Below are 25,347 nucleotides of genomic sequence, written 5' to 3' on the forward strand. Positions count from 1 at the left end.
GCCTGCAGACTTCTTCATATACCCAGCCTGCTCCAGGACACTGAGGTAAGATCCTTCACCTCTCCTCTGCCAGGTGCTGAGCAGGGCAGGTGTTAGTGCGGCATCTACAATGGGCTTGATGATTTGGAGGATATGAAGAAGTAATAAGAATGGTTTTATTCAAAAGTTTAAAAAATTATTTGCATAAATATGTCCACAGTAGTGATTTTTATTTATTAAAAATTTTTTTAAAATTTATTTTATTTATTTTTTTTGGCTGCGTTGGGTCTTCGTTGCTGCGTGCGGGCTTTCTCTAGTTGTGGAGAGCGGGGCCTGCTCTTTGTTTGCTGTGCACGGGCTTCTCATTGCGGTGGCTTCTCTTGCTGTGGAGCACGGGCTCTAGGCGTGCAGGCTTCAGTAGTTGTGGCACGTGGGCTCAGTAGTTGTGGCGCATGGGCTTAGTTGCTCCACAGCATGTGGGATCTTTCTGGACCAGGGCTCGAACCCGTGTCCCCTGCATTGGCAGGTGGATTCTTAACCACTGTGACACCAGGGAAGCCCCACAGTAGTGATTTTTAAGTGGCAAACATTTGGAACTATTCAAATGTCAAAAAAGGGGCTATGACTTAAAATTATAGCATAGTAACATGAATGAATATCATGAATTAATTGGAAAATATGGCTATCATGTAGAAAATATCAGTATGAGGGCATGCTTAAATGAAATAAAGTTAGATGAAAATAGCAGAAAATAGGTTATGTGTACAATGATTACCATGATGTGGAATTATATGTGTGTACGTTAGCAAACATGAGAGAATTTGAATGAGGTTGCTGGTTTAGAATGCAATATACATTGGGCTTTTTTTTACCCAACCACTCAAGTTTCTAAAAAAGAGCAGGTGGAAAACCTCCCAAGTGTGTGGAGTGGGGGCCCTCATTTCACTTACCTGGGGCTGGGCAAGGACAGACGTTCAGGCCGGGGTCAGCTTGATGTGCCCACTGGGCGAAGCTGCAGTCTCAGGCAGTTCAATCTAATGCCCTTGTCGGTGCTGTTGTGAGGCATTTGGTAGCGGGGACTGACGTCGAGAGTCAGTTGACTTTAGGGAGATGGTCCTGGATTATCTGGGTGGGCCCCGTGCAAGCAGACCGAAGGCCTCGAGAGCAGCTCTCGTGGCCCCCAGCCCGCTCCCTGACGGCCTTCAGACTTGCCCTTCCAGCCTGCACAATGTCGTGAGCCAGGGCTCTTACTTACCTGTCTCTGACTGGTTTTGCTCCTCTGGTTGAATTTGGACTAAGTTGCTAGAAGCGCTTTAGAGACGGCACATGGAAACTCAGTGGGGAGCCCAGAGCAAGTGAGTGCCGGTGAGGACGATCCAGACCTGCAACCTGGAGTTATCTCTGCTATGCAGCCTCTTCTTCATTTTTCTGACTTGGGGCAAAAGGGAAGGGTGGCCTTCTTTGTAAAGTTCCACAGAAGTTTTATGAGAGCTGATAGAACTGCCTTTGAAATGCTAGAAACTATGTGTCCAGCCCCCTCCCTGCTCCAAGCTCGGAGAAGAGCACCGGCTCTTGAGGGACCCGTTTCACTGCTGCTCTCCTTGGTGAAGGCAGGCAGCCACACTGCGGGGTCCCGGGGCCCGACAGGCAGTGTCCCAGGGAAAGGTGGCAAAAAGGGATTCCAAGGGGAACTGGTGGTTACAGCTGCATAAGCTCACTTCCCGCCTTGTAGCCACACAGGAAAGCCAGCGCCCACAGCCCCCAGACTTGACTGGGTTGCAGGTGGCGGAAGAACGGGGCGGAGAGGAGTGGAAGCCGTGTTCTCACAGGCAACACGCAGCATCCTGTTCCACTAGCTCTAGAGGCAGGGAGATAGATTGGAAAGTCTTGGAAAGTTCCCTCCAGAAAAAATGTTTGTATGTAATGAGGCACTAAATTTATCCTTCCACGTCAGAGGGTTCGCTCCTCTCCAACCAGGTAAAAACCCTGGGCGTGAGAAGGAGAGGACGCCCCAAGTATACATACTTAGGATTAAACTTTGTAGTTTCCTTATGAGTTCATCGTATCCTTAAAATAGAATTTCCATCTGTGTTCTCATAAAGTCTGTGTAAATACGGATTCTAACATAGGTTGGAAAATTATATCTTCAAGGCCAGATGTATGATTTGCAAGGAAGATTCATTTCCTCTAGTAATTCCCTCATTTGGGGAGCAAAGAACCAGGAAGGATGGAAAAATAGAAATGAATTTATGATGGCCCTGACTGTATAAGGAAAGCTTTATGAGTTTGATAAGGGCCTTTGTACAACATTTTTGCATGTTATATGTAATATGAGTAATTCTCTTTTTAAGTAAACACAACATACAATACTCTATGCTTAATAAAGCAGGGAAATAATTTATGTATTCTCCACCCTCAAAATTAAAATGCCATGTGTTAGACTGTAAGGTGTGAGAGGACTACGCAGCCTTGTTAGGTAATGAAGAAGGGCAAAGCCACAAAGATGGAAGCAGTGGGTGTAAAGCTGGGGATTGTGGGAAATTCTGTGGTTCAAGAAGGAAAACAGGTAGGTAGCTGATAGCGAACAAAGATGCTCGGGACAAAGATGGTTGTAGGAAACTCAAACTGTGAAGAGGCAACTGGAACCATTGGTTAGTGTTCAGTTGTTTGATTTCCATGACAAGCATTTTAATAGCCTTAGACAAAAAATTTTCAGACTAGCATATTATTTCTCCTACTCCTTGTCATTTATGATAGAAAACTATGGGAAATTAGTAAGAAAATAATTTTAGGAATCACTTTATTAAAAAAATTCATTCTTCCATAAAGTAAGATACATCGGGATTTCCCTGATGGCGCAGTGGTTTAGTCTCCACGCTCCCAATGCAGGGGGCCCGGGTTCGATCTCTGGTCAGGGAGCTAGATCCCACATGCATGCCGCAACTAAGGAGCCTGCCCACCTCAACTTAGGAGCCCACCTGCCTCAAATAAGACTTGTGCAACCAAATAAATAAAATATTTTAAAAAATGTTCTCAAAATAAAAAAAGAGATACCCTTGTAATCTTTGGAAGCACCCACTTAAGTATCAGATTTTATTTGAATTTATATATTATGTTCTGTTGTTTAGAAGTTGTTAATATTTACATTAATTAATTGATGAAATACATGATTGGTGAGTCAAAATACTCTAAAGATTGGGCAGAATAAACAACAATAATAATAAAAGCGAATCTTCATTGGAAAGGACATAATTTCCTGTCTTGTAAGAATCATTGCTTCACATCTTTCCACTGGTAGCTATCATTTAGTGAGTGTTCTTATGCAATGGGTATACTAGAAATATAACTTCATTAAAATTTTTGGAATTGAGATATGATTGACATAAAGCTCTTTTTTAGTCAAAGATTTTAAATTACAAAAGTAACATAGCACTGTATAAAGTGCCACCCACCTCCATCCTTGTTCTCGGAAATCATCACCTTGGCGTCGCTGGGGAAGACAGTTTCAAGAGGCCACAGATTTCTGTCACTCATGGAGGTCACCCAAGCTGCGGCGTCTGTGACTGAGGTTAAGGCTCGTGATCCCTGAATATTCATTGAGCACCAATAGTGTTCAGGTGGTGGGAATGAGACTCAGATCACAAACTCGGGCATGTGAGAAAAAGAACTTTATTTTCTATAACTAAGGTATAATTTCTATTTCAAGATCCATTTGCCAGGTGGTGGGAAGTCAGTTTTGTTATGATGGGGTTATCCCAACTATCCCTGGTGTTGGGTCTGTGTAGCTCCAGGTTCTGTTCCTGGAGTTTTCTGTCCTCCTAGAGGGACACCTGCTGTTGCTTGAGATGGAAGACGGGAAGCCCTGAGTTTGAATCGTTAGGGTTACGGGCTTGGTGGGGAGGCACCTGGGGACATGAGGCTGCCGCACAACTGCTCTCCTGGCTGGGCTGGTCCTGGAGTCGTGACCTTGATGGTCTCATGGTGGAAAGAGATGTAAACCTCTGATCCTAATAGCTTTTGCTTCTCTTTCTTTTTTTTTTTTTTTTGGCTGCGCCGTGTGACTCGCGGGATCTTAGTTCCCTGACCATAGACTGAACCCAGGCCCAGGCAGTGAAAGCGCTGAGTCCTAACCACTGGACCGCCAGGGAATTCCCTAAATCATGGGCCCCAACCCCCAGGCCACGGACCAGACCGGTCCCAGTCCTTGGACTGTTAGGAACCGGGCAGGAGGAACAGCAGGGGGTGAGCGGCAGGTGAGGGAGTGAAGCTTCAACTGCGGCTCTCCATCGCTCCCGTTACCGCCTGAACCACTCCCCCGTCACCCCGCCATCCGTGGAAAAATTGTCTTCCATGAAATCTGTCTCTGGTGCCAAAAAGGTTGGGGACCGCTGCCCTAAATGCACTACTTCTAATGTTCACAGTTAGATTTGATGTGTTTAGCACATGTCCTTAATCGGGTTAAGGAAATTTTTGTTGTTGTTGTTTGTTTGTTTGTTCGTTTTGCGGTACGCGGGCCTCTCACTGTTGTGGCCTCTCCCATTGCGGAGCACAGGCTCCGGACGCGCAGGCTCAGCGGCCATGGCTCACGGGCCCAGCCGCTCCGCGGCATGTGGGATCTTCCCAGACCGGGGCACGAACCTGTGTCCCCTGCATCGGCAGGCGGACTCTCAACAACTGCGCCACCAGGGAAGCCCAAGGAAATTCTTTTTTATTCCATATTTGCCAAGAGCTTTAATAAAAACAATTCATTTATTTATTTAATAATAGTTCAGTAAATAGAAACTACTATCTAACAAATAATGAATAATTGTTGAATTTTGATTATTTATGTGGCTTTTTGTGACTACGCTACTTTTTAGAATAGTTTTAGATTTACAGAGAAATTTTTTTTTCCCACATCTTTATTGGAGTATAATTGCTTTACAATGGTGTATTCGTTTCTGCTTTATAACAAAGTGAATCAGCTATACGTATACATATATCCCCATAACCCCTCCCTCTTGAGCCTCCCTCCCACCCTCCCTATCCCACCCCTCTAGGTGGTCACAAAGCACCGAGCTGATCTCCCTGTGCTATGCGGCTGCTTCCCACTAGCTATTTTACATTCGGTAGTGTGTATACGTCAATGCTACTCTCTCACTTCGTCCCAGCTTACTCTTCCCCCCTGCCCCAGCCATGCCCTCAAGTCCGTTCTCTACGTCTGTGTCTTTTTTCCTGCCCTGCGACTAGGTTCATCAGTACTGCTTTCTTAAATTCCACATATATGCGTTAGCATACGGTATTTGTTTTCCTCTTTCTGACTTACTTCACTCTGTATGACAGACTCTAGGTCCATCCACCTCACTACAAATAACTCAATTTCATTCCTTTTTATGGGTGAGTAATATTCCATTGTATATATGTGCCACATCTTCTTTATCCATTCATCTGTCGATGGACACTTAGGTTGGTTCCATGTCCTGGCTATTGTAAATAGAGCTGCAATGAACATTGTGGTACATGACTCTTTTTGAATTATGGTTTTTCTCAGGGTATATGCCCAATAGTGGGATTGCTGGGTCATATGGCAGTTCTATTTTTAGTTTTTTAAGGAACCTCCATACTGTTCTCCATAGTGGCTGTATCAGTTTACATTCCCACCAGCAGTGCAAGAGGGCTCCCTTTTCTCCACACCCTCTCCAGCATTTATTGTTTGTAGACTTTTTGATGGTGGCCATTGTGACTGGTGTGAGGTGATACCTCATTGTGGTTTTGATTTGCATTTCTCTAATGATTAGTGACGTTGAGGTCTTTTCAAGTATTTGTTGGCCAGCTGTATGTCTTCTTTGGAGAAATGTCTGTTTAGGCCTCTCGCCCATTTTTGGATTGGGTTGTTTGTTTTTGTGACATTGAGCTGCATGAGCTGCTTGTATTTTGGAGATTAAGGATTTACAGAGAAATTGAGCAGGTAGTACAGTACAGAAAATTCCCTTTACCCTCTACCCCACACATACATTTTGCCCTATTATTAACATCTCAGATCAGTGTGGTACATTTGTTACAATTAATGAACCAATATTGATACATCATTATTCACTAAAGTTCATACTTCATTTGAATTTCCTTAGTTTCTTCTCAATGTCCTTTTACTGTTCCAGGATCCCTTCCAGGCCACCACACCATACTTAACTGTCAGGTCTTTGTCAGCTCCTCTGGCTGTGACAGTTCCTCAGACTTCCCTTGTTTTTGATGACCTTGGAAGTTTTGAGGCACAGTGGTCAGGTATTTTGTAGAATATCCCTCAGTTGGAATTTATCTGAAGTTTTTCCTTTCTTTTAAAAAAATTATTCATTTAAAAAAAGAATTGTGATATAGTTGACGTATAGCATTATATTAGTTTCAGATGTATAACATAGTGATTTGATATTTGTATATATTGTGAAATGATCACCATGATAAGTCTAGTTAACATCCATCACCAAACATAGTTACACATTTTTGTGTGTGTGTGATGAGAACTTTAAGATCTACTTTTTTAGCAATTCTCAAATATACAATACGGTATTATTAACTATAGTCACTGTGCTGTACATCACATCCCCATGACTTATTTATCTTATAACTGGAAGTTTGTACCTTTTGACCCTCTTCATCCATTTCCCTCATCCCCACCCCCCTCTGACTCTGGCACCCACCGATCTGTTTTCTGTTTCTATGAGTTCAGTTGTTTAAGCTTCCACGTATAAGTGAGATCCACAGTATTTGTCTTTCTCTGACGTATTTCATTTAGCATAATGCCTTTGACGTCCATCCGTGTTGTTGCAAATGGCAGGATTTCCTTGTTTTTTATGGCTCAGTAATATTCCATTGTCAATATAGACTACATCCTCTTTATCCATTCCTCTGCTGTTGGACACTTAGGTTGTGTCCATGGCTTGGCTATTGTAAATGTTGCTATAAACACAGGTGTGTAGATCTCTTTTCAAGTTAGTGTTTATGCTTCCTTCAGATAAATACCCAGAAGTGGAAATGCTGGATCATATGGTAGTTCTTCTAAAAATTTTTGGAGGAACCTCTATACTTTTTTCCATAGTTGCTGAGCTAATTTATATTCTCACCAACAGTGCACAAGTGTTCCCTTTGATGCTTTTTCTTATTATTAGACTGGGATTATGGGTCTAGGGGGAGAAGACCATAAAGGTGAAGAGCCAGCCTCATCACATCACATCAAAAGTACACACTGTCAATATGATTTATCACTGATGATACTGACCTTGACCACATGGCTGAGGTCCACTGTAAGGTTACTCTCCCACCCCTGCCATCCATTCTGTACTCTTTAAAAGGAAGTTTGTGTGCAGTGCACACGTAAGGAGTGGGGAGTTATAATTCACTTCCCTGATGGTGGAGTAGCTAAAGAAATGATTTGGGGTTCTTCTGCATGAGAGATTTGTCTGTTTTCCCCATTTATTCATTTATTCCCTGGTATCTTTTTTTTTTTAAATTTTTTGAGTACTGAATCAATTTCTTTCTGTTCTTTTATTTTTCTTTTTATTCATTTTTTGGTTAGTTTTGGTAAGTTATACTTTATTAGGAATTTTTTATTTCATTGAGGTTTCTAGATTTATTGACATAAAAGTCATTTGTAGTATTCATTTATGATTTTTAAAACTCTACCTCATATGTAAGTGTGTCACCCTTTTCATTCTAAAGTTGTGAGATGTGTAATCTTGCAGAGGGTTTGTATATTTTAATACTCATTGTGAAGAACCAGCTTCGGTTTTGTTGATTGCCTCTATTATTTTTGTATTTTTTAATTTCATTACTTTTTACTCTTATCTGTATTATTTATTCTCTTCCTACTACTTTCTTTACATTGTTGTCCTTTCCCCAGTTCACTGTGTTTGTTTTCAATTTTTCATGTTGTCACATTAATGCATATAAAGTTTCAATTCTCTCTATAGCTTGCCTTAGGTATTATCCACAGGTTCTTAAAATGCAGGATTTTTTAAAAGTTAGAAATATTTCAAAACTTTCATTGTGTTTTTCTGTGGAGCCAATGATATTTAGAAGTGTGCTTTACAATTTCTAGATATAGGTGCTTTTTAAAACCATCTTTATTATTGATTTCTAATATAAAGATATTATGATCAGACATACGGTTTGTGGAGTATCTAAAATTTTTTTAACTAGCTGCAGACTTCCTTTCTGACCTAACACAGAATCGGATTTTCTAAAACATTTCTTGTACGCTTGAAAAGACTGTATATTCCGTATTCCTGACGTTGGGGTATGGGTTTCTACATATATTGCTAGATTAGGCCAGAGACCTCCGAAACTTCTCAGCTCCTAGTGTCTTGGTAATTTCTTTGCAGCACCCCTAGACCAAAAGAAATGCCTACTGGGTCTGTTTAAGTAGTTAGATCCAAATGACTTCATAAGTATTTGTGTTCTAACAACATGTAGATGTTTGAAAAATAATACTTATATTGAGAGAAAAAATTTTTTTTTCACTTCTTCAATCACCATGTGGCTTAGGAATGGGATGCAGCTGCCTGTTGGGCCTGCATGAGTTCTCAAACCCTGGAAGCAGATTGAACGCTGTTGCCACCCTCATTTCCCAGGCAGCTTTACGTTCCCATGGTAATTGGTTTTTATCACGACAAGTGCTGAAACCCCGGCTTCACAAAGATAACGAGGTTGTGGAAAGAATGTCATACGATCTAACGTTGAAACGGTGAACTCTCTCAAGCTCAGGCCTTGAGTGTCTGAGCAGATGTTGAGTGTGGCTGTTTTCCTTGAAGCTTGAACTGTCCCAGGGCGTCCTCATAACTCCTCTTCTGCACCAAGCACCCTGGGGTGCCTTGGGGTAGAGTTTGGGAACCTTGGGATTAGGCTCATTACTTGTGTTGCTCAGTCATTCTATAATTTTATTATTATTTTTACATGTTTGATCTTTCAGTTTCTGATTTAGAGGTGTCTAAAAATCTCCCATTATGATTGTGGATTTGTTCATGCCCTCTAGTAATTTATGCCAGTTTTTGCTCTATGGCTTAGAGTCTCAATAGCGCTATTGTATCTTCCCGATGAATTTTCCCTCTCGTCATTAGGTAGGCACCTTCTATCTTTATTAATAATTTTTGCCTTATATTCTATTTTTCTGGTATTAATATTGTGACACACTTTTTCTTTTGGTTGGTATTTGTCTGGTAGATCTCTTTCCATTAATTTATTTTCAATCTTTGTCAATTTCTTTTAAGGTTTGCCTCTCGTAAGTGATACAGAGGTGGGTTTAAAAAACAACACAGACTGATAGTGTCTGATTTTTATAGGTGAGTTTAGCCCATTTTATTCATTTTACTTTATTTTTATTTTTTGGCCACGCTGCACAGCATGTGGGATCCCAGTTCCCCTTCCAGGGATCAAACCTGTACCTGCCACAGTGGAAGCGCGGAGTCTTAACCACTGGACCACCAGGGAAGTCCTCTAGTCCATTTTATTTTGTCCAACTTATGTTGGCTACTTACATCTACCTTCTGACTTTGGAACTGCACCCTGTCCTGAATCACTGCAGACTCAGACACGCGGGAACTGTGCTGACGGATGCATCTTTCCCAAGAAACAGGCAACAAGGAGGAAGCGGTGGGATGATGGCGCCTTTCCAACTGGGCTTTGGGTCCATGGCCTTTTTCTGGCTAGAGTTGGGGCTAGGAATCACCCTCTCAACAGGCATCTTTATAGTTCGTTTGGGAAAATAGTTGTCCAGACTCAAACATATTTGTCCAAGGGGAAGTTTGATATAGAGAAAAGAACACTGGATAAGAAACTGGGAAACCTGTGTTCTTCTGTCAGTTAGTAGCTGTGTGATCCACCCCATTCCCTTCTGGAATAACACCGGCCTTGCCTAGTTCACAGGATTGCCCGAGGATCAGATGAGACAAGGATGGAATGCTTTGTGTTCTACAAGAGCTTGTACCTGGTGGGTGGATCCGTGGTCCTCAAGGCTGGCTGCGCACACATCTATCACCAGCCCTTGGCTTCTCCTCCTGCTTTTCCTCTTTGACTGTCACTGTCCTTTTGTGATAGAGTCTCCTGTAGAGTGTAGCAAGGCTCGAGACCTGGAAGGGCAGCACGGGCCTGTTCACGGTGCTCTGCTGGGATAACTCTGGGAGCGGCTGACCACGGGGAAGAGGAAGTGGAAGCCATAATAAAAATCGCTCGCATTTTCTTTGAGCTCAGTCACTTTACGTTTCACCAAGCAACTCTTTGCATGGAGCATTCAGAGTCAGTTGTGTTACACATGCCCTCTTGCCAGCTGGGAGGAGAAGGAACCAGCAGCTTGCACTTCTAGGGCTACTGCATGGCCACCACTTCCACAGCGAGACTGGCCAGATGGGGTCAGGAAAAGGTGCTGGCGCTAGGGACTCGTGTCCTGGGGTGCAAATGGTCTAAAACATTTACTGGGTTATTAGTACCCACGGGGTGTGGTTTGGGCAGGCTCTGCAGCTCTCCACACCTCTCCAATAGCTGTGAAGGGCTTGAAATCCTATCATTATAGTTTCCTCTTCATGGACCTTGAAAGCTTTTTGATTTCTAAGAGCCTTATTTGAAACATACACATCCTTCAGCGATTATCAGCTGGTCATTTTAGAGGGGTGCCAGTCAGCTGAAGGCAAGACCGTGACAAGAAGGGTGAAGCTGGGGTCATGGGGGCACAGAAGTGGGGAGAATGGGCAAGATAAACTCTGCTTACTTCCCAATTTGGTTGAAGGCTGGTCTTGGTTTTAGTTTGTATCATGTTAGGCAGGGGTCCCCGATCTCTGGGCCACGGACCACTACCGGTCCATGGCCTGTTAGGAACCGGGCTGCACAGCAGGAGGTGAGCGGCGGGCGAGTGAGTGAAGCTCCATCTGTATTTGCAGCCGCTCCCCATCGCTCGAATTACCGCCTGAGCTCTGTGTCCTGTCAGATCAGCAGCGGCATTAGATTCTAGGAGCGCGAACGCTACTGTGAACCGCGCATGTGAGGGATCTAGGTTGTCCGCTCCACATGAGAGTCTAATGCCTGATGACCTGAGGTGGAGCTGAGGCGGTGACGCGTAGCACTGGGGAGCAGCTGCAGATACAGATTATCACTGGCAGAGAGGTTGGACTGCACAGAGACCATAATAAATCAATTGCTTGCGACTCATATCAAAGCCCTATCAGTGAGTGGCAAGTGAAAACAAGCTCAGGGCTCCCACCGATTCTGCATTATGGTGAGTTGTACAATTATTTCATTCTATGTTACAACGTAATAATAATAGAAATAAAGAGCACAATAAATGTAATGCGCTTGAATCATCCCCAAACCATCCCCCACCTCCGCTCTGTGGAAAAATTTTCTTTCACGAAACTGGCCCCTGGTGCCAAAAAGGTTGGGGACTGCTGACGTAATGTACTTTCCACTATGTCCACACAAAACAGCACTGAGACACACAGAGTTGGGATCAAGGCAGGAGCAAGCCCGCTTCTGTGCTCAAAGACTTGTGGTCTGGCAGGCACGAGACTCACCCTTGCCGTGATGTGGGCTTCTGGAAAGACTTTGGAATGCCAAGCTGCTGGTACAAACGCATATAGTGGCAGCGTAGGGTGGCCATGAGTTCTCTTGGGAGATGCCCTTCATGTTTGTTCAGTGGCAGAGGGGGTAACACTGCAGGAGTGGTGATCCTGGACCACTTCCTGTTTCCATGAATCTCCTGTTCCCATGCATCTCTCTGGCTTAAGCAAACTGTTAAACTGGTCTGGAGAGGCAATTCCAGAATAGTTGGCATAATTCCACACTGAGGTATGTTCACGGAGGAGAAGACGGGTGAAAGGTCTTGGGATGCCCATTAAACCTAGCAACTGTGGAAAGACCCACCCCTGCTGATCTGAGCCAGGCTCCATCCAGCCTCACCCAGCCGGTGGCCAGGGAAGTCCCCCCATTGTTTATATCTTTACTTGTGGGGGACATTTGCTTATTGTCTGTATTCTCAAAGGCACCTGTCAGGACTTCCCTCGTGGCGTAGTGGTTAAGACTCTGAGCTCCCAATGCAGGGGAGCTGCAACTAAGAGTTCTCATGCCACAACTAAGGAGCCCACAAGCCGCAACTAAGGAGCCTGTGAGCTGCAACTAAGAAGCCCGCCTGCTGCAATTAAGACCCGGCGCAACCAGAAAAAAAAAAAGCCACCTGTCTGCATGGTTGGAACCGACATGTGCTTTAGCAGGGAAAATTGTATCCAGATCGATCCATCAATGCATGAGGGCGCCGTGCAGAGGCGGCTGGTACCCTTCCCACATCCTACCTGTGCCCCGTCCCCCCAGTCTCTTTCCAGTCACGTTGCCCATGTGACAAACAGTGCTGCTGGGCTGAGTGGAGGCCGGGGGCCACTGGGTAGAGTAGTTAGGAGCAAGTGTGAGCCTTCAGCACGCTCCTTCTTTCATCTGAGTGGCTGCATGTGAGGACCTGGGGCAGCAGAGGCGCTGGAGGAGCCGCCAAAGAGGCCGCCGGACCCACACCTGGTGTGGCATGACGCAGAAAACCCTTTGTGGTGCTAGCTGGGAACTCCTTGTTTCCACGTGGTATAGCTTGTCCAGATCGATGATTCGGGTGCACAGACGATGGGCCGTGGGGTCTGCTGGGGGTGGAGAAATGGAAACGGCAAGAGCTTTTGTGGGCCCAAGTCAGGTCACCTTGTTGTGACACCGAATCTGAGGAAGGCTGGGAGTGTGCCTGAGGAGAGTGACAGCGTCACTGCCAGTCTGTGAGCAGAGGAATGACGGGGACAGATTTGTTTGGATTTAGAGAAAAGGATAGGAGAGTGACAGCGTCACTGCCAGTCTGTGAGCAGAGGAATGACGGGGACAGATTTGTTTGGATTTAGAGAAAAGGATAGGAGAGTGACAGCGTCACTGCCAGTCTGTGAGCAGAGGAATGACGGGGACAGATTTGTTTGGATTTAGAGAAAAGGATGCCTGGAGAGGAGAGGAAATAGAGCCAGGCAGGTCAGTTAAAGGGGAGAGAATTTCTCTGACTTCAAGTACTTCTAGTTGGAGACCTCAGGATCAAGCAGGATTATTAACCTCATGAAATACAATTCAAGTGACTGTACAAATATTGACTGAGTGGTAGAGAATGTAGCAGATATTTGTAAAAAGAGAGATTATTGTAGGCTGGGAGACCAGGAAGAGGAAAGACTTCACAAAGAGCAGGGATGTGAGACGGCTTCATAATATAGGCCGAATTTAGAAAGAAGGGGAGAAGAGAGTGGGCCTTCTGGGGGAGGGATTGATGTGCACAAAACTTTTGAGGCCAGAAAATCATGTTAGACTAGTTTGGAGCGTACTATTCCGGGAATGCTGCATGACTGGGAGGTGAGACTTCAGAGTCGGACGGAGGACACATGGAAGAGAACCTCATATGCCATGGGATACCTTTCAACTTTATCTTGAAAGATTGCTCTTTCAATGTCACAGTGAAGAACTGGCGACAAGCCAGATGGCTGTCAATCAGGGGTGGTTAAATAGGTTAGGATGCTGCCCATTGATGGTACACCATTCATCAGCTGTGCAGATTGACTTGGACCTAGGTGAACTCACGTGGAAAGACCTCCAAGGCATTGTTGAGTAAAACCATCAAGAGTAAGTAACGCCAGGGACTTCCCTGGTGGTCCAGTGGGTAAGACTCCGCGTTTCCAATGCAGGGGGCCTGGGTTTAATCCCTGGTTGGGGAACTAGGTCCCGCACTCAATTCTCAACTAAGAGTTCACATGCCACAACTAAAGATCCTGCGTGCAGCAACGAAGATCCCACATGCTGCAATTAAGACCCGGCACAACCAAATTTAAAAATATATAAATAAATAAATAAATAAAAGAAAGGGAATGCTTTAAAAACAAAAAAAGCATAAGTAACGCCACTGTGTAAAGCGGGCCATGCCCGTCCCCGCAGCACTCCTCTGTACTCTTGAAGGTATGTGTGATCAACACACACAGATGGAAGCGAATGCGTCCTGGTTCTGGAAGGATACACACAAACTGAGAACAGTGGTCGCGTCCTGGCAATGGCCTGGGACTGGCCACACAATCCTGCCTGCTCTGGAGGGTCAGAGCCTTGTCCTTGGAGAGTTCTTCCTAACGAGATCGCTTACCCAGACCCAGCTCAAGCTGGGTTTCAACCGGTGTTATCACTTAGGTGGACCAGACTGGACTTGCTTTCCTTCCCGCCAATTAAAATGCGTTTATGGTAACAGGACGCAGTGACGATTCTCGCAGAGGTACGCAGAGCTCCCTTTTACCTAAAATTACCTTTCACTGAGGAAAAGTATTTCTGGTCAAGAAACACTCTTACGAGAGTGATATTTTTGTTTTCCTGTATGAGAAACTCTTTGATATCCTGTTTATAACCTATTTTCAAGAAAAATCTGAAGTGGACAATAACGTTAAAATACTTTAATCAAAACCACAGGATAATTAAAATATTCTAAAAGAAAGACAAAAAATATTTAGATCACACACCAACGGGAAACACACGAATTATTCAATAGATGATACAGGAAAAATTAGTTATAGGATAAACTATATTTTGCTCAGTGGAGCTGGCGGCCGGCCGGAAATCCTGGCTCCTTGGGCTGGGGGCTGGGGGCGCCGGCCCAGCTGCTGCAGCCTGCAGGCTGTGACACAGGCTTCCTGGTGCACGACAGCGTCATCCAGAGGGAAGACCCTCGGACGGTGGCCAGCATGACGCCGTCCACCGATGCAGCTGTGGACCAGCAGTCTGGAGTACACACACCTGGGCCGTACCTGCTCATGCGCTGGATTTGATTTAATTCAGAGGATCCTCACCAGGGTTTTGGATGCAACATCATCACGGTGATGGAAGTTACAGACATGGGTAATGAAGTAACCAAAGAGCCAACGAGGGGCTTCCCCGGTGGCGCAGTGATTAAGAATCCGCCTGCCGATGCAGTGGACACGGGTTCGAGCCCTGGTCCAGGAAGATCCCACATACCGCGGAGCAACTAAGCCCGTGTGCCACAACTACTGAACCCGTTAGCCACAACTACTGAAGCCCGCGCGCCTAGAGCCTGTGCTCCGAAGCAAGCCATCACAACGAGAAGCCTGCGTGCAGCAACGAAGACCCAATGCTGCCAAATATAAACAAACAAATAAATAAATAAATTTACTAAAAAAAAAAGAGCCAATGAGGTGTGCATATGACCCGCTTCTCTGGACAATCTTCAAGAGGATGATTCTAAACCAGCCACGGCAACCTTGAAGGGTTTCCCTCCCGCGTGTACCCAAGGGTGACTGGAAACATTCCTGGGTTACTGCTCTCATGGAGGAATACCTGCTAGTGCTCGCGCTTACTCACAGCGAGAGGCCACGTCCAGGTCCATCTGCGGCCCAGAGGCGACAGGTGGCCAAGCGGGTGGGGCGGCCCGGTCCGGCCGGAGCCCAGGAGCCCCCGACGACGCCCACGACCGGCCCGCGGAGCAGCAGAGCCCCCAGAGCTGTTCGGGCCGCTCCTCGGGGGACGGAAGGTTCCACCATCTCCGGTGCGTTGTTTCGAGGCGGCTGCTACCCACCCAGATGGGATGCATTTAGCTTTTCCGCCCACGCAGGGCGAGCCCTTCCATCGGCGCCGGCGGTGCGGGAATTGTTTCCTACTTTCTGGACACTTGCACGTGAAAGACGAAGACGGAAAAGTGTCCAAGTCGCTAAGAACTGCCTCACGACGAAGGTCCTGCTCGGGACAGCCCTCGCCCTCGCCGCCCTGGAGGCGGCGGCGGGTCGGCGAGGCTGAGCTGGGGGGATGGGGGGACGGGGACCCCGGGAGCAGACGGCCGCAGGGGCCCAAGAGCCGGTGCCCCAGGAGCCCCCGTGTCCGGCGCGTCCCGTCGTCCTACGCGGAGCGGTGCCTGGAGACCCCTCCGCTGAGCGGCGGCTGGTTCAGGGAGGGCAGCCCGGCGAGGAGCTGGTCCGGTTCCGGCCGCAGGTCCGGCGGCCCGCTCTGGTCGCGGGGAGACCCCGGGTGGGTGCCCCCGCTGGACGCGCGAGCCCGCGGTTAGCTGGAAGCCTGCATCCACGTGGGAACCGCTGGACCTGAGGACAGAGGCCCCGAACCAGGGAGCCGAGGACGCGTGAAACGAAGGCCACAGGCTCACTCTGTGCTTCCTTAAGTCAACATAAAACCTTTATATTAAAATAAAAATAAATAAATAAATAAATAAACTATATTTTGGTTTTCACCTCACACTATATGCCCAAATAAATTTCAGGTATATTAAAATCACTATCAAAATACAATAACGAAAAAGCAAGCAAAAATGAACTCAGAATTGTATTTTTAAAAATGAGCAATCAAGTTACAAAAGTGATATAATGTCAGAAAATTTTCAGTGTAAGTCATCACTTTGGCAAATTAAAAGAGAAAAAAAGACCATAGTGTTGTATCGGAGGATGTAGAAAATGCACTCAACTATCCAATTTTTGCTCATATAAATAACCTGTTAAACAGTAATGCCTCAAAACCTATAGCAAACATCGTACTGAATGGTGAAGTCTTAGAAGAGTCTCAGAAAAATGACGCGTGACGCCCCTCTTATCGCCTCTGCAGTTTAACATGACACTGGAGGATCTGGCCAGTGTAAAATTTGTACTGTCATATGAAATACTTACCCATAGAGAAAATCTAAGAAAATCTGGTTATGAACCATGGCTACTAATAAGTGAGTTCAACAATTTGTTGGATAGATATTTTATGAATTGAGTAACACAAAGATATTTGGAAAATCCCCCAAACATTTTGAAATTAAGCAACATACTTTCTTCTTTTTTGAATTTTATTTTATTTTTATACAGCAGGTTCTTATTAGATATCTACTTTATACATATTAGTGTATATATGTCAATCCAATCTCCCAATTCATCCCACCACCACCCCCCCAAGCAACAAACTTCTAAATGACCCATGGGTAAATAAAGTCACAAGGGAAATTAGAAAAATACTTTGAAAGGAATAAAAATGAAAATGAAAATCACAACGTATCATTTACGGGGTGCAGCATAAAAGCAGAAAAATTTTAGCTTTAAATGTTTACATTAGAAGAGAAAAAAAGGTGTAAAGTCACTCTCTAAGCTTCCAATTTGAGGTGCTAGGAGAATAAGTTAAACCCAAAGTAAGTAGGAAGGGAAAAGTGAAGACAGGAATAGAAATCTGAAATACAAAACAGACAAGCAATACAGAAAATAAAACATAAAGCTATTTTTAATGGATAAAAATGGGTAAATCTAGCTAGACTGGTTAAGAAAAAAGAAAAGGATCATAGATATTAAAATTTAATACTTTTGAAAACTTAAATGCAGTGGATAAATTTGCTGAAAGATTCAAATCAAATCACTAAAGATTCAAATTGCCAACTGTTAGCAAAGATGTGGAGTAGCTGAATGGCATTACAGGTGGAATGAAGATACAACTGTTTTGGAAAACAGTTTGGCAACCTTTTGTAAGTTAAGCATATTGCCTAGCAATTCCACTTCTAGTTATTTAGTCAAGAGAAGTGAAAATGTTTGCTTATGCAAAAAGACTTGTACATGAATGTTCATGGCAGCTTTATTTAAAATAGCCCCAAAATGGAAACAACCCAAAAGTCTCTCAATAGGTAAGTGGATACACAATTTACAGAACATCTACACAGCAGAATCAATGTAAAGGAATTAACTACTGATACACACAATCTGGATGGCTTTTAAAAACATTATGTTGGGACTTCCCTGGTGGCGCAGTAGTTAAGAATCCGCCTGCTAATGCGGGGAAAACGGGTTTGAGCCCTGGCGGGGGAAGATCCCACAAGCCGCGGAGCAACTAAGCCCATGCGCCACAACAACTGAGCCTCCGCTCTAGAGCCCGCGAGCCACAACTACTGAAGCCCACGTGCCACAACTACTGAAGCCCGCGTGCCTAGAGCCTGTGCTCCGCAACAAGAAAAGCCACTGCAGTGAGAAGCCCACGCCCTGCAACAAAGAGTAGCTCCCGCTCGCCGCAGGTAGAGAAAGCCCACGCGCAGCAATGAAGATCCAATGCAGCCAAGAAAACCCCAAAAAACAAACAAAAAAAACCCATTATGCTGAGCAAAGAAAGCCAGAGACAAAAGGTATATGCTGTATTATTTCATTTGTGTAGAATTCTAGGAAGGACAAATCTGATCTGTAGTGCTACAAAGCAGATGAGTGAATCTGTGGTGCTCCAGGTTATGGGTAAAGATTGGGAACCATTATGAGGTGATGGAAACATTCTGTATCGTGATTGAGGTATCGGTTACATGAGTGTATATGTCTGTCAAAACTCATCTAACTGTACACTCAAAATGTGTGCATTTTATTTTGTGTAAATTATACTTTAATGAAGTTGGTTTTAAAAAATTAATAACACCTTAATGCAATAACCAAATAGAAAATATAGTAAAAAAAAAGACAATAGCAGCAAACTACAAGTTACTTCAAATGAAAACAAACAAAAATGTACAAGAACTTTATGGAATCAATTATTATATATTATTGAAAGACATGGAAGATCCAAATAGAGAAATAGGCCAGGTTTCACGAACGTAGAGATCAATATCCAGGAAGTGTAGGTTCTACCGAAATTGACCTGTAGATCCAATGCAATTCCAACAAAAATTCCAACAAATTGTTTGGTGGAATGTCGCCAATGAAAGAGTAAAATATCTAAGAATAGCTAAAATGTTTCTAAAAAAAAGAATTAATTGAATTGAATTATTGGATGTAAGAAATTATCATTTTGTGGCGAGCCTCTGTCGCTTGGCGGATGGTGCTGGTGTGGGACGATGGGGTCGCCTGCTTCAGGGCTGATAGTAAGATATGGAGCAGAACAGAAGGGGTGGCAACCAACCCCCCTGTGGCTCACTGGTGCGCCACGCCAGCCCTGGGACCCAGCCTCCACTCTCCCCTCCCCAGCTCTCTGGTGGCCAAAGTCGTGGGTTTGCAGAGAGACTGAGGGTGCGTGCTGCAGCTGCTAAATGGTGACCCCCAAAGTGAAGAAAGCCGCGCTCTGAGAACTGGCTGGTTCAGGCGTGGGGAGAGTCCACACGAACAAACACCCACACCCACCCAGGGACACAGGTCAGTGCAAACCAGTCCGGGGGGCCCTCCCTCGTCCCACGGACAGGCCTCCAGGCACCTCACCTCCCTTTGCTTCCCTGTCCACCCACTTCAGGGCTCAAGAGATTAAACATTTGCGTAATGTTCACAAATAATTATTTACCGACAGTGTTTTTCCTCTCCAGTTCGCACCCAGTTAAATTCACAGCAGATTTAACTGCTCTACCCTCAATTTTTATAAAAATAGCTTCAAACCCAAGGAATGGCCAGTGAATAGAAGCTGATTTATGGTTCAGCCTGTCCTGCTGTCTGAGTCAGTCCAGTCTGCGTTCCTGGCGGGAGGAGTTGTGTAGACGGACAGTGCTGGGCTGCCCACCCTCTAGGTCAGCTTCGTGACTGTGTCATGACCCTCTGTTGACTGAACAGAGTAGAACCAGCGGACGATCGCACAGGAATGGCAGTGCTTCCTGGCCCACCTGTTTCAGGCTTCATTAAAGCAACAGCGATCTCCTATTTTCAGTATTGCTTTCCTGCGGGCCGTTCTTCCTGATGCAGACAGTTCTGCGAGGCTGCACATCACACCATCCACTCAATCCTCTGAGCCTTGAAGACTCAGGCGGATGAGGGAGAAGCCCACAGGCCCCGGGGCTGTGGGCTGAGATGGCTCACCAGGCAGACGTGGTGATGCTCATCTAGTCTGAGTGAGATGGGAATCAAGTGTTTTCTGGAGTCTTTGTGTCTTGCCGTGTATACATTCTTTCTAGCCCCAGATGGTCGTGCGCCGCGCCCAGTGGAGATGGCTCTTTCACAACCTAACGTCCTCACCTGCACAGCGGCCAACGTACTCACCTCCCTGGAATGTGTCAGCACATGGTCTGGGAGGTAGTGAGCGCTCGTCAACGTAGCTATTATTGTGTCCTTTCTAGAACAGCAACCTTTGTTAAACACACTCCAATATCTGATGCAAAAGAGGCATCACTGGGAATATGTCCATCTCAGAAGATTTGGGTGTTAAATGGCATTACTTTATATATGATAGTGATCTTATCAGTTTGCTAATTGACTTCAGAAAGAAATGCTTTCTCTTACTGAAATCCTAGTGATATAAATGGAAACACATTTATGTGCAGTCATTTAAACATGACTAAAGCACTCTTTAGAGGCCATTTTGGGGACAATTACATATTTATAGTCTAGTTTTTAAAAAATTTTATTTATTTTATTTATTTATTTTTGGCTGCATTGGGTCTTCGTTGCGGTACGCGGGCTTCTCCTTGCGGTGGCTTCTCTTGTTGCAGAGCATGGGCTCTAGGCACACGGGCTTCAGTAGTTGTGGCACGTGGGCTCAGTAGTTGTGGTGCATGGGCCTAGTTGCTCTGTGGCATGTGGGATCTTCCCAGACCAGGGCTCGAATCCGTGTCTGACTCCCACTTCATAGTAGAGAAAGTGTAACCATTTTCACTCAAGCTTTTTTATTAATAAAAGTAACCAGTGCATTTTCCCACAGAAAGGGCTTGTAGGCACAATTATTTGTCATCGTTACATAATTTCTCCCGTTCGGAGAAGTTGTGGCTTCTCTGCACGCCGCAACTAGAGAGAGGTCCACGTGCCGCAATGAAGAGCCCTCCCGCCGCAACAAAGATCCACATGCCGCAACTAAGACCGGACACAGACAAAAGCAACAACAAAAACAAACAAAAAACCCCTAAAAACCTGTCAGCAGCAATGTGTCCAGACTTGCAGGTATAAAGACCATTAATAATCACAGTAAGAGCCCAGCGAGTATGGCAAATAGGAGAGCCACCTTCCCAGTAATAAAGATTTGGTAAATGCTAACGAAAATGTTATTTTCCTTAAGCCATGCTACTTTTCCCAGGCTCAGCGGCTCCTGCTGAGAAAGCTCCTCCTGCCCTCCTTTCCTTTCCTGACCCCTTTCCCACCTTCCTTTGCTTCCTCCCTTCTTCCATCTGGTTGCCTTCCTGAAGCTCCTTTTACTCCAATTCCCTTCTCCCTCCTATTTCTGCTCTCGAGGTCTGTCCTGCTGATGACAAAATGGAAATTCATCCTCAGTGAACAGAGATACACCTGGCAACAGCGGGACTGCAGTTTTGAAGTGTGCTTCCTTTTTTCTTCACTTCTTCAGTTAGGATTTCTACTTACTTATACTGTTTTGGACTTGAAGTTCTTGAATCTGAAGATTTAAGAAACTTGTCTGCCACCGTCTCTTTGTACGTGGCCCCTTTCCTGTTCTCCAGGGAGGTGCCTGTGGGTGTGATGGGCTTTCTCACTCTGGCTCCCACGTCTGTCCCGCCACTTGCAGATTTTTGATCTCTTTGCTTTTCTCTGCTGCAGTTTCCCTAAATGCACCTTTCAGTTCTCCCAAATCTCTCTTTAGCTGTGTGTATCCTGTGATTTGACCCTATGTTTTTCATTTCTGAAAGTTCTGTTCGGTATTTTTTCAAGTCCCCTTCCCCCCTTATTTTTAAATAGGACCTTACTCTTCTCTAGAAACTTGATTTTTAATGGTTCGACACATTTTTACATTCTCTTCCATGCTGCCATTCTATTACCTCCAATATTTACTGCTCTAATCTTGCTGTTCGTTTTGTGTGCTGTCACTCACATTGGCTATTTCCTCGTGTCTTTTCATTTTTGGTCATGGAGTTTGTTTTAGTGGGGCTTGTTTCCACCATGAAAATCCCTTGAAGCTTTGTTGTGAAAGTCCTCCCAGACCAGTTTCGCAACCAGTTTTATGATAATATCATGGCTTGGGGACCCAGGGTAACATGCATTCAAGTTCCACCTCTTTTTGAGGAGAAGGCCTGGGGTCCTGAATTCTCAGGGAAACGTTTCTTTCACCCAGTGCCTAGAGCAGATACACTTCTTTCCAGCAGCCTGCTCCTAAGCGTGTGAGCTTTTCCTGGTCCACCCCTCTGATGTGAGGAGAGGTTTTGGAACTAAGTATTGTATGGGCTGTGTTCTCAGCTCCAGTTACCCTCCTTGTGAGAATTTTTTTTAAAAATTATTTTTGGCTGCGTTGGGTCTGGGTTGCTGCATGAGGGCTTTCTCTAGGTACGCAGGCTTCAGTAGTTGTGGCTCGCGGGCTCTAGAACGCAGGCTCAGTAGTTGTGGTGCACGGGCTTAGTTGCTCCACAGCATGTGGGATCTTCGTAGACCAGGGCTTGAACCCGTGTCTCCAGCATTGGCAGGCGGATTCTTAACCACTGTGCCACCAGGGGAGCCCTCCTTGTGAGAATTTAAATCTTGTTTTCTGTTTAAGCTCTGAGGGGATTGGGACCACCCTGCCCTGAAGGCAGCCACAGCTCAGCTCACACACTGACTGCTCCAGTTCTCAGTTCCTTCCTAGTTTATGGCACCTGAGAATTACCCTACCCCACCCTGCCCCACAGGCCCTTGTTTCAAGATCAGCCTTGCTTAAAGGTTTCTCTATTTTTTAGCAGTCCTAAGGATCTTAGGCAATTTAAGTCAGCTGTATTGCCAGATATAGAAATCTCACCAATAAAGCTGGTAAAGTGCATGTTTTATGGTTGTTTCTGCTTATCAGTGGTGATTGGATTGACAGGCCAATCTAGGTGATTGGATTGAGCTGCCAGTGTTTTAAAATCATGTTTTGCATCATTCTATGCTATAAATGCTGCACGTCTGTATCTATTCAGGTCGAGATGCTGATGCACAAGCCAACTTTCAGGAAGTGTGAGGACGCCCTCCCCTGTGCTCCTGCCGTGCCCTGGGGAGGTGGCCAGGATGCCACAGCAGCTCAGAGCAGAGGCGCTGGGGTTCCTCACTCCCGGGTCTCAGCCCCAGGTCTGTCACTAATCTTGCCTGAGATTGTGGGCTGACTGTTTTCTCAACTTTGGTCTTCCCAGGTATGAAATTGGGACAATAATACCTGTCTTACCTGGTCATGGTGAGGATGAAATGTGATACTGCTTGTAAAGTGCTTAGAATACATGGTGCCTTCACATGGGTCAGCATGACCATTATCAAAAAGTCTACAAATAACAAACGCTGGAGAGGGTGTGGAGAAAAAGGAACCCTCCTGCACTGTTGGTGGGAATGTAAGCTGGTGCAGCCACTGTGAGAAACAGCATGGAGGTTCCCCAGAAAACTAAAAATAGAATTACTATATGATCCAGCAATCCCACTCCTGGGCATATAACTGGACAAAACTAAAATTCAAAAAGATACCCGCACCCGCTACGTTCACAAGAGCCAGGACTTGGAAATAACCTTGATGTCCATCGACAGATGAATGGATAAAGAAGATGTGGTCAGTGAAATACTACTCAGCCATAGAAAAGAACAAAATGATGCCATTCTCAGCAACATGGATGGAACTAGAGATTGTCATACTAAGTGAAGTCAGAAAGAGAAAGGCAAATACCGTATTGTTACCGAGTCCAAGCTTACTCTGCTCGCGGCACGACAGGCCAATGAATCGGAGACGAGGTGCTGAGGCAAGGAAGACGACTTTATTCGGAAAGCCGGCTGACCGAGGAGATGGCAGACTAGTGTCTCTGAGAAACCACCTTATTGGGGTCTACATGCCAGTTTCTTTTATAGACTCAGGGAGGGAGAGGTGATGAGGAAGTAAAGTAAAAGGGCCATCCGTCTTGCAAAACATCTCCTGAATGACCAGCCTCTGTGAGGGGATGTGTTAGTTTCTTTTTTCTTGCAGCCATTCACAGGTGGCCAGGGTTCCCTGAGGCAGGCCATTTTGTACGATTATAATAACAAAAGCAACGAAAAGCAAAGGTTAAAGTCAAAGAAACAGATCGAACATGGAGTCCGATTTAGCTCTTCCCTGTTACAATAGGATATCACTTATATGTGGAATCTAAAATATGACACACATGAACCTATCTATGAAACGGAAACAGAATCGTGGACATAGAGAACAGACTGGTGGTTGCCGAGGGGGAGGGGTTGGGGGAGGGATGGAACGGGAGGTTGGGGTGAGCAGATGTGAGCTTTTATATAGAGAATGGATAAACAACAAGGTCCTATTGTATAGCACAGGGAACTATATTCCATATCCTATAAACCAAAGTGGAAAAGAATATAAGAGAAAGAGTATATCTATATGTATAACTGAATCACTTTGCTGTACAGCAGTAATTAACACAACATTGTAAATCAACTGTACTTATACTGTACCATGAAAAAAAGAGGAATATATGGTGCCTGGATATAGTAACTGCCGCCGATAAACGGTAAGTATTCTTGCCATTAATTCCCTCTCCTCCCTTGAGACTAAGGCCGGCGATAACACCATCTCTAAGCTCAATAATGCCTCAGTTTTATAGTCCAACTTTCTGACTCCCCTCTACTTTATCTGTCTTCCGAGTCGTCCAAGGTAAGTGTGGAGACAAGGAGGTCACAGGCTTTGGGTTCAGAGCCTTGCTCGGCTGCCTGCCGGCTGTGGTACGGGACAGCCTCCCCAGGCCTCGCTTTCCTTCGCTGCACCCCGGGGACGTGAGCCTCTTGCTTTCGGGGTGACTCTGCAGGACGCGTGTGGAGGGGCCCGCTCGGCTCTCTGCCAAGTCTGGGCCAAGCACAGGACCGCACGCCCTCGGCAACAGAGCCCGGGACCCTTCACACCTTCCGGTGCCACCCCAGCTTGGTGAACACCGGGCTGAATGGTTGGAACCACGGATGAAACCAGGAAGGAGAAATGAGACACAGGGCAGTAGGAGACAGTGGCAAAGTCTGCAGGAACTGATTTTGTGTGTGGCCACAGGAACGGGGACATTGTTTCCATCTTCTTTATCTTTCCCCTGTCCCAGGAGAAGCCGGCACCAGGGACCTGTCATTCACGCTGAAGCCCTGGCTCAGGCCCGCCCCGAGGTGGGTGGAGAGGCCCAGAGGGAAGCTGAGTCACTGGGCTGAAGAAGGAAAAGCTCTGAGGAGCTGGCAAAGGGTGTGGAGACCTTGAAAGACTGACTTGATTCTCTTTCTACTTTACGTAAGAATCTTGAACTTGACATTCCACTTGAATAGGAGGGAGGGTACTGGAGAGTTATTACAGATTAAAGCAATTCTTCCTTCTCCAGGGCTCAGCAGTTTCCCTTGGGCAGTAGAGGCAGCAGCCGTGTTAAGTCAGGACAGACTCACTGGATGTGGAGCCACATCAGTTGGTTGCTCAGACCCCCAGCTTCGCCAAGTCTGCCCCCGTCTGCTGGCCACTGTCCTATCCTCTCCCTCGTGGCAGCCTCTGTGCACCGAG

The 25,347-nt window shown here is 45.5% G+C and overlaps 1 protein-coding gene across 1 annotated transcript in view; it reads right to left on the minus strand.

Annotated features, from left to right (window-relative positions):
- Window positions 1-25,347, minus strand: part of ATP12A (ATPase H+/K+ transporting non-gastric alpha2 subunit) — a gene marked incomplete at both ends in the record, with an annotated part of 69,543 nt that overhangs the window by 34,395 nt on the left and 9,801 nt on the right. The window contains 2 exons of the mRNA XM_082675647.1: window positions 15,648-15,784; window positions 15,887-16,024. Coding sequence (XP_082531773.1) covers window positions 15,648-15,784; window positions 15,887-16,024 — 275 coding nt within the window. The remainder of the gene's footprint in view (window positions 1-15,647; window positions 15,785-15,886; window positions 16,025-25,347) is intronic.

This window comes from Grampus griseus (genome assembly GCF_964374135.1).
Source record: "Grampus griseus genome assembly, chromosome: 18".
Classification (NCBI taxonomy): Eukaryota; Metazoa; Chordata; class Mammalia; order Artiodactyla; family Delphinidae; genus Grampus; species Grampus griseus.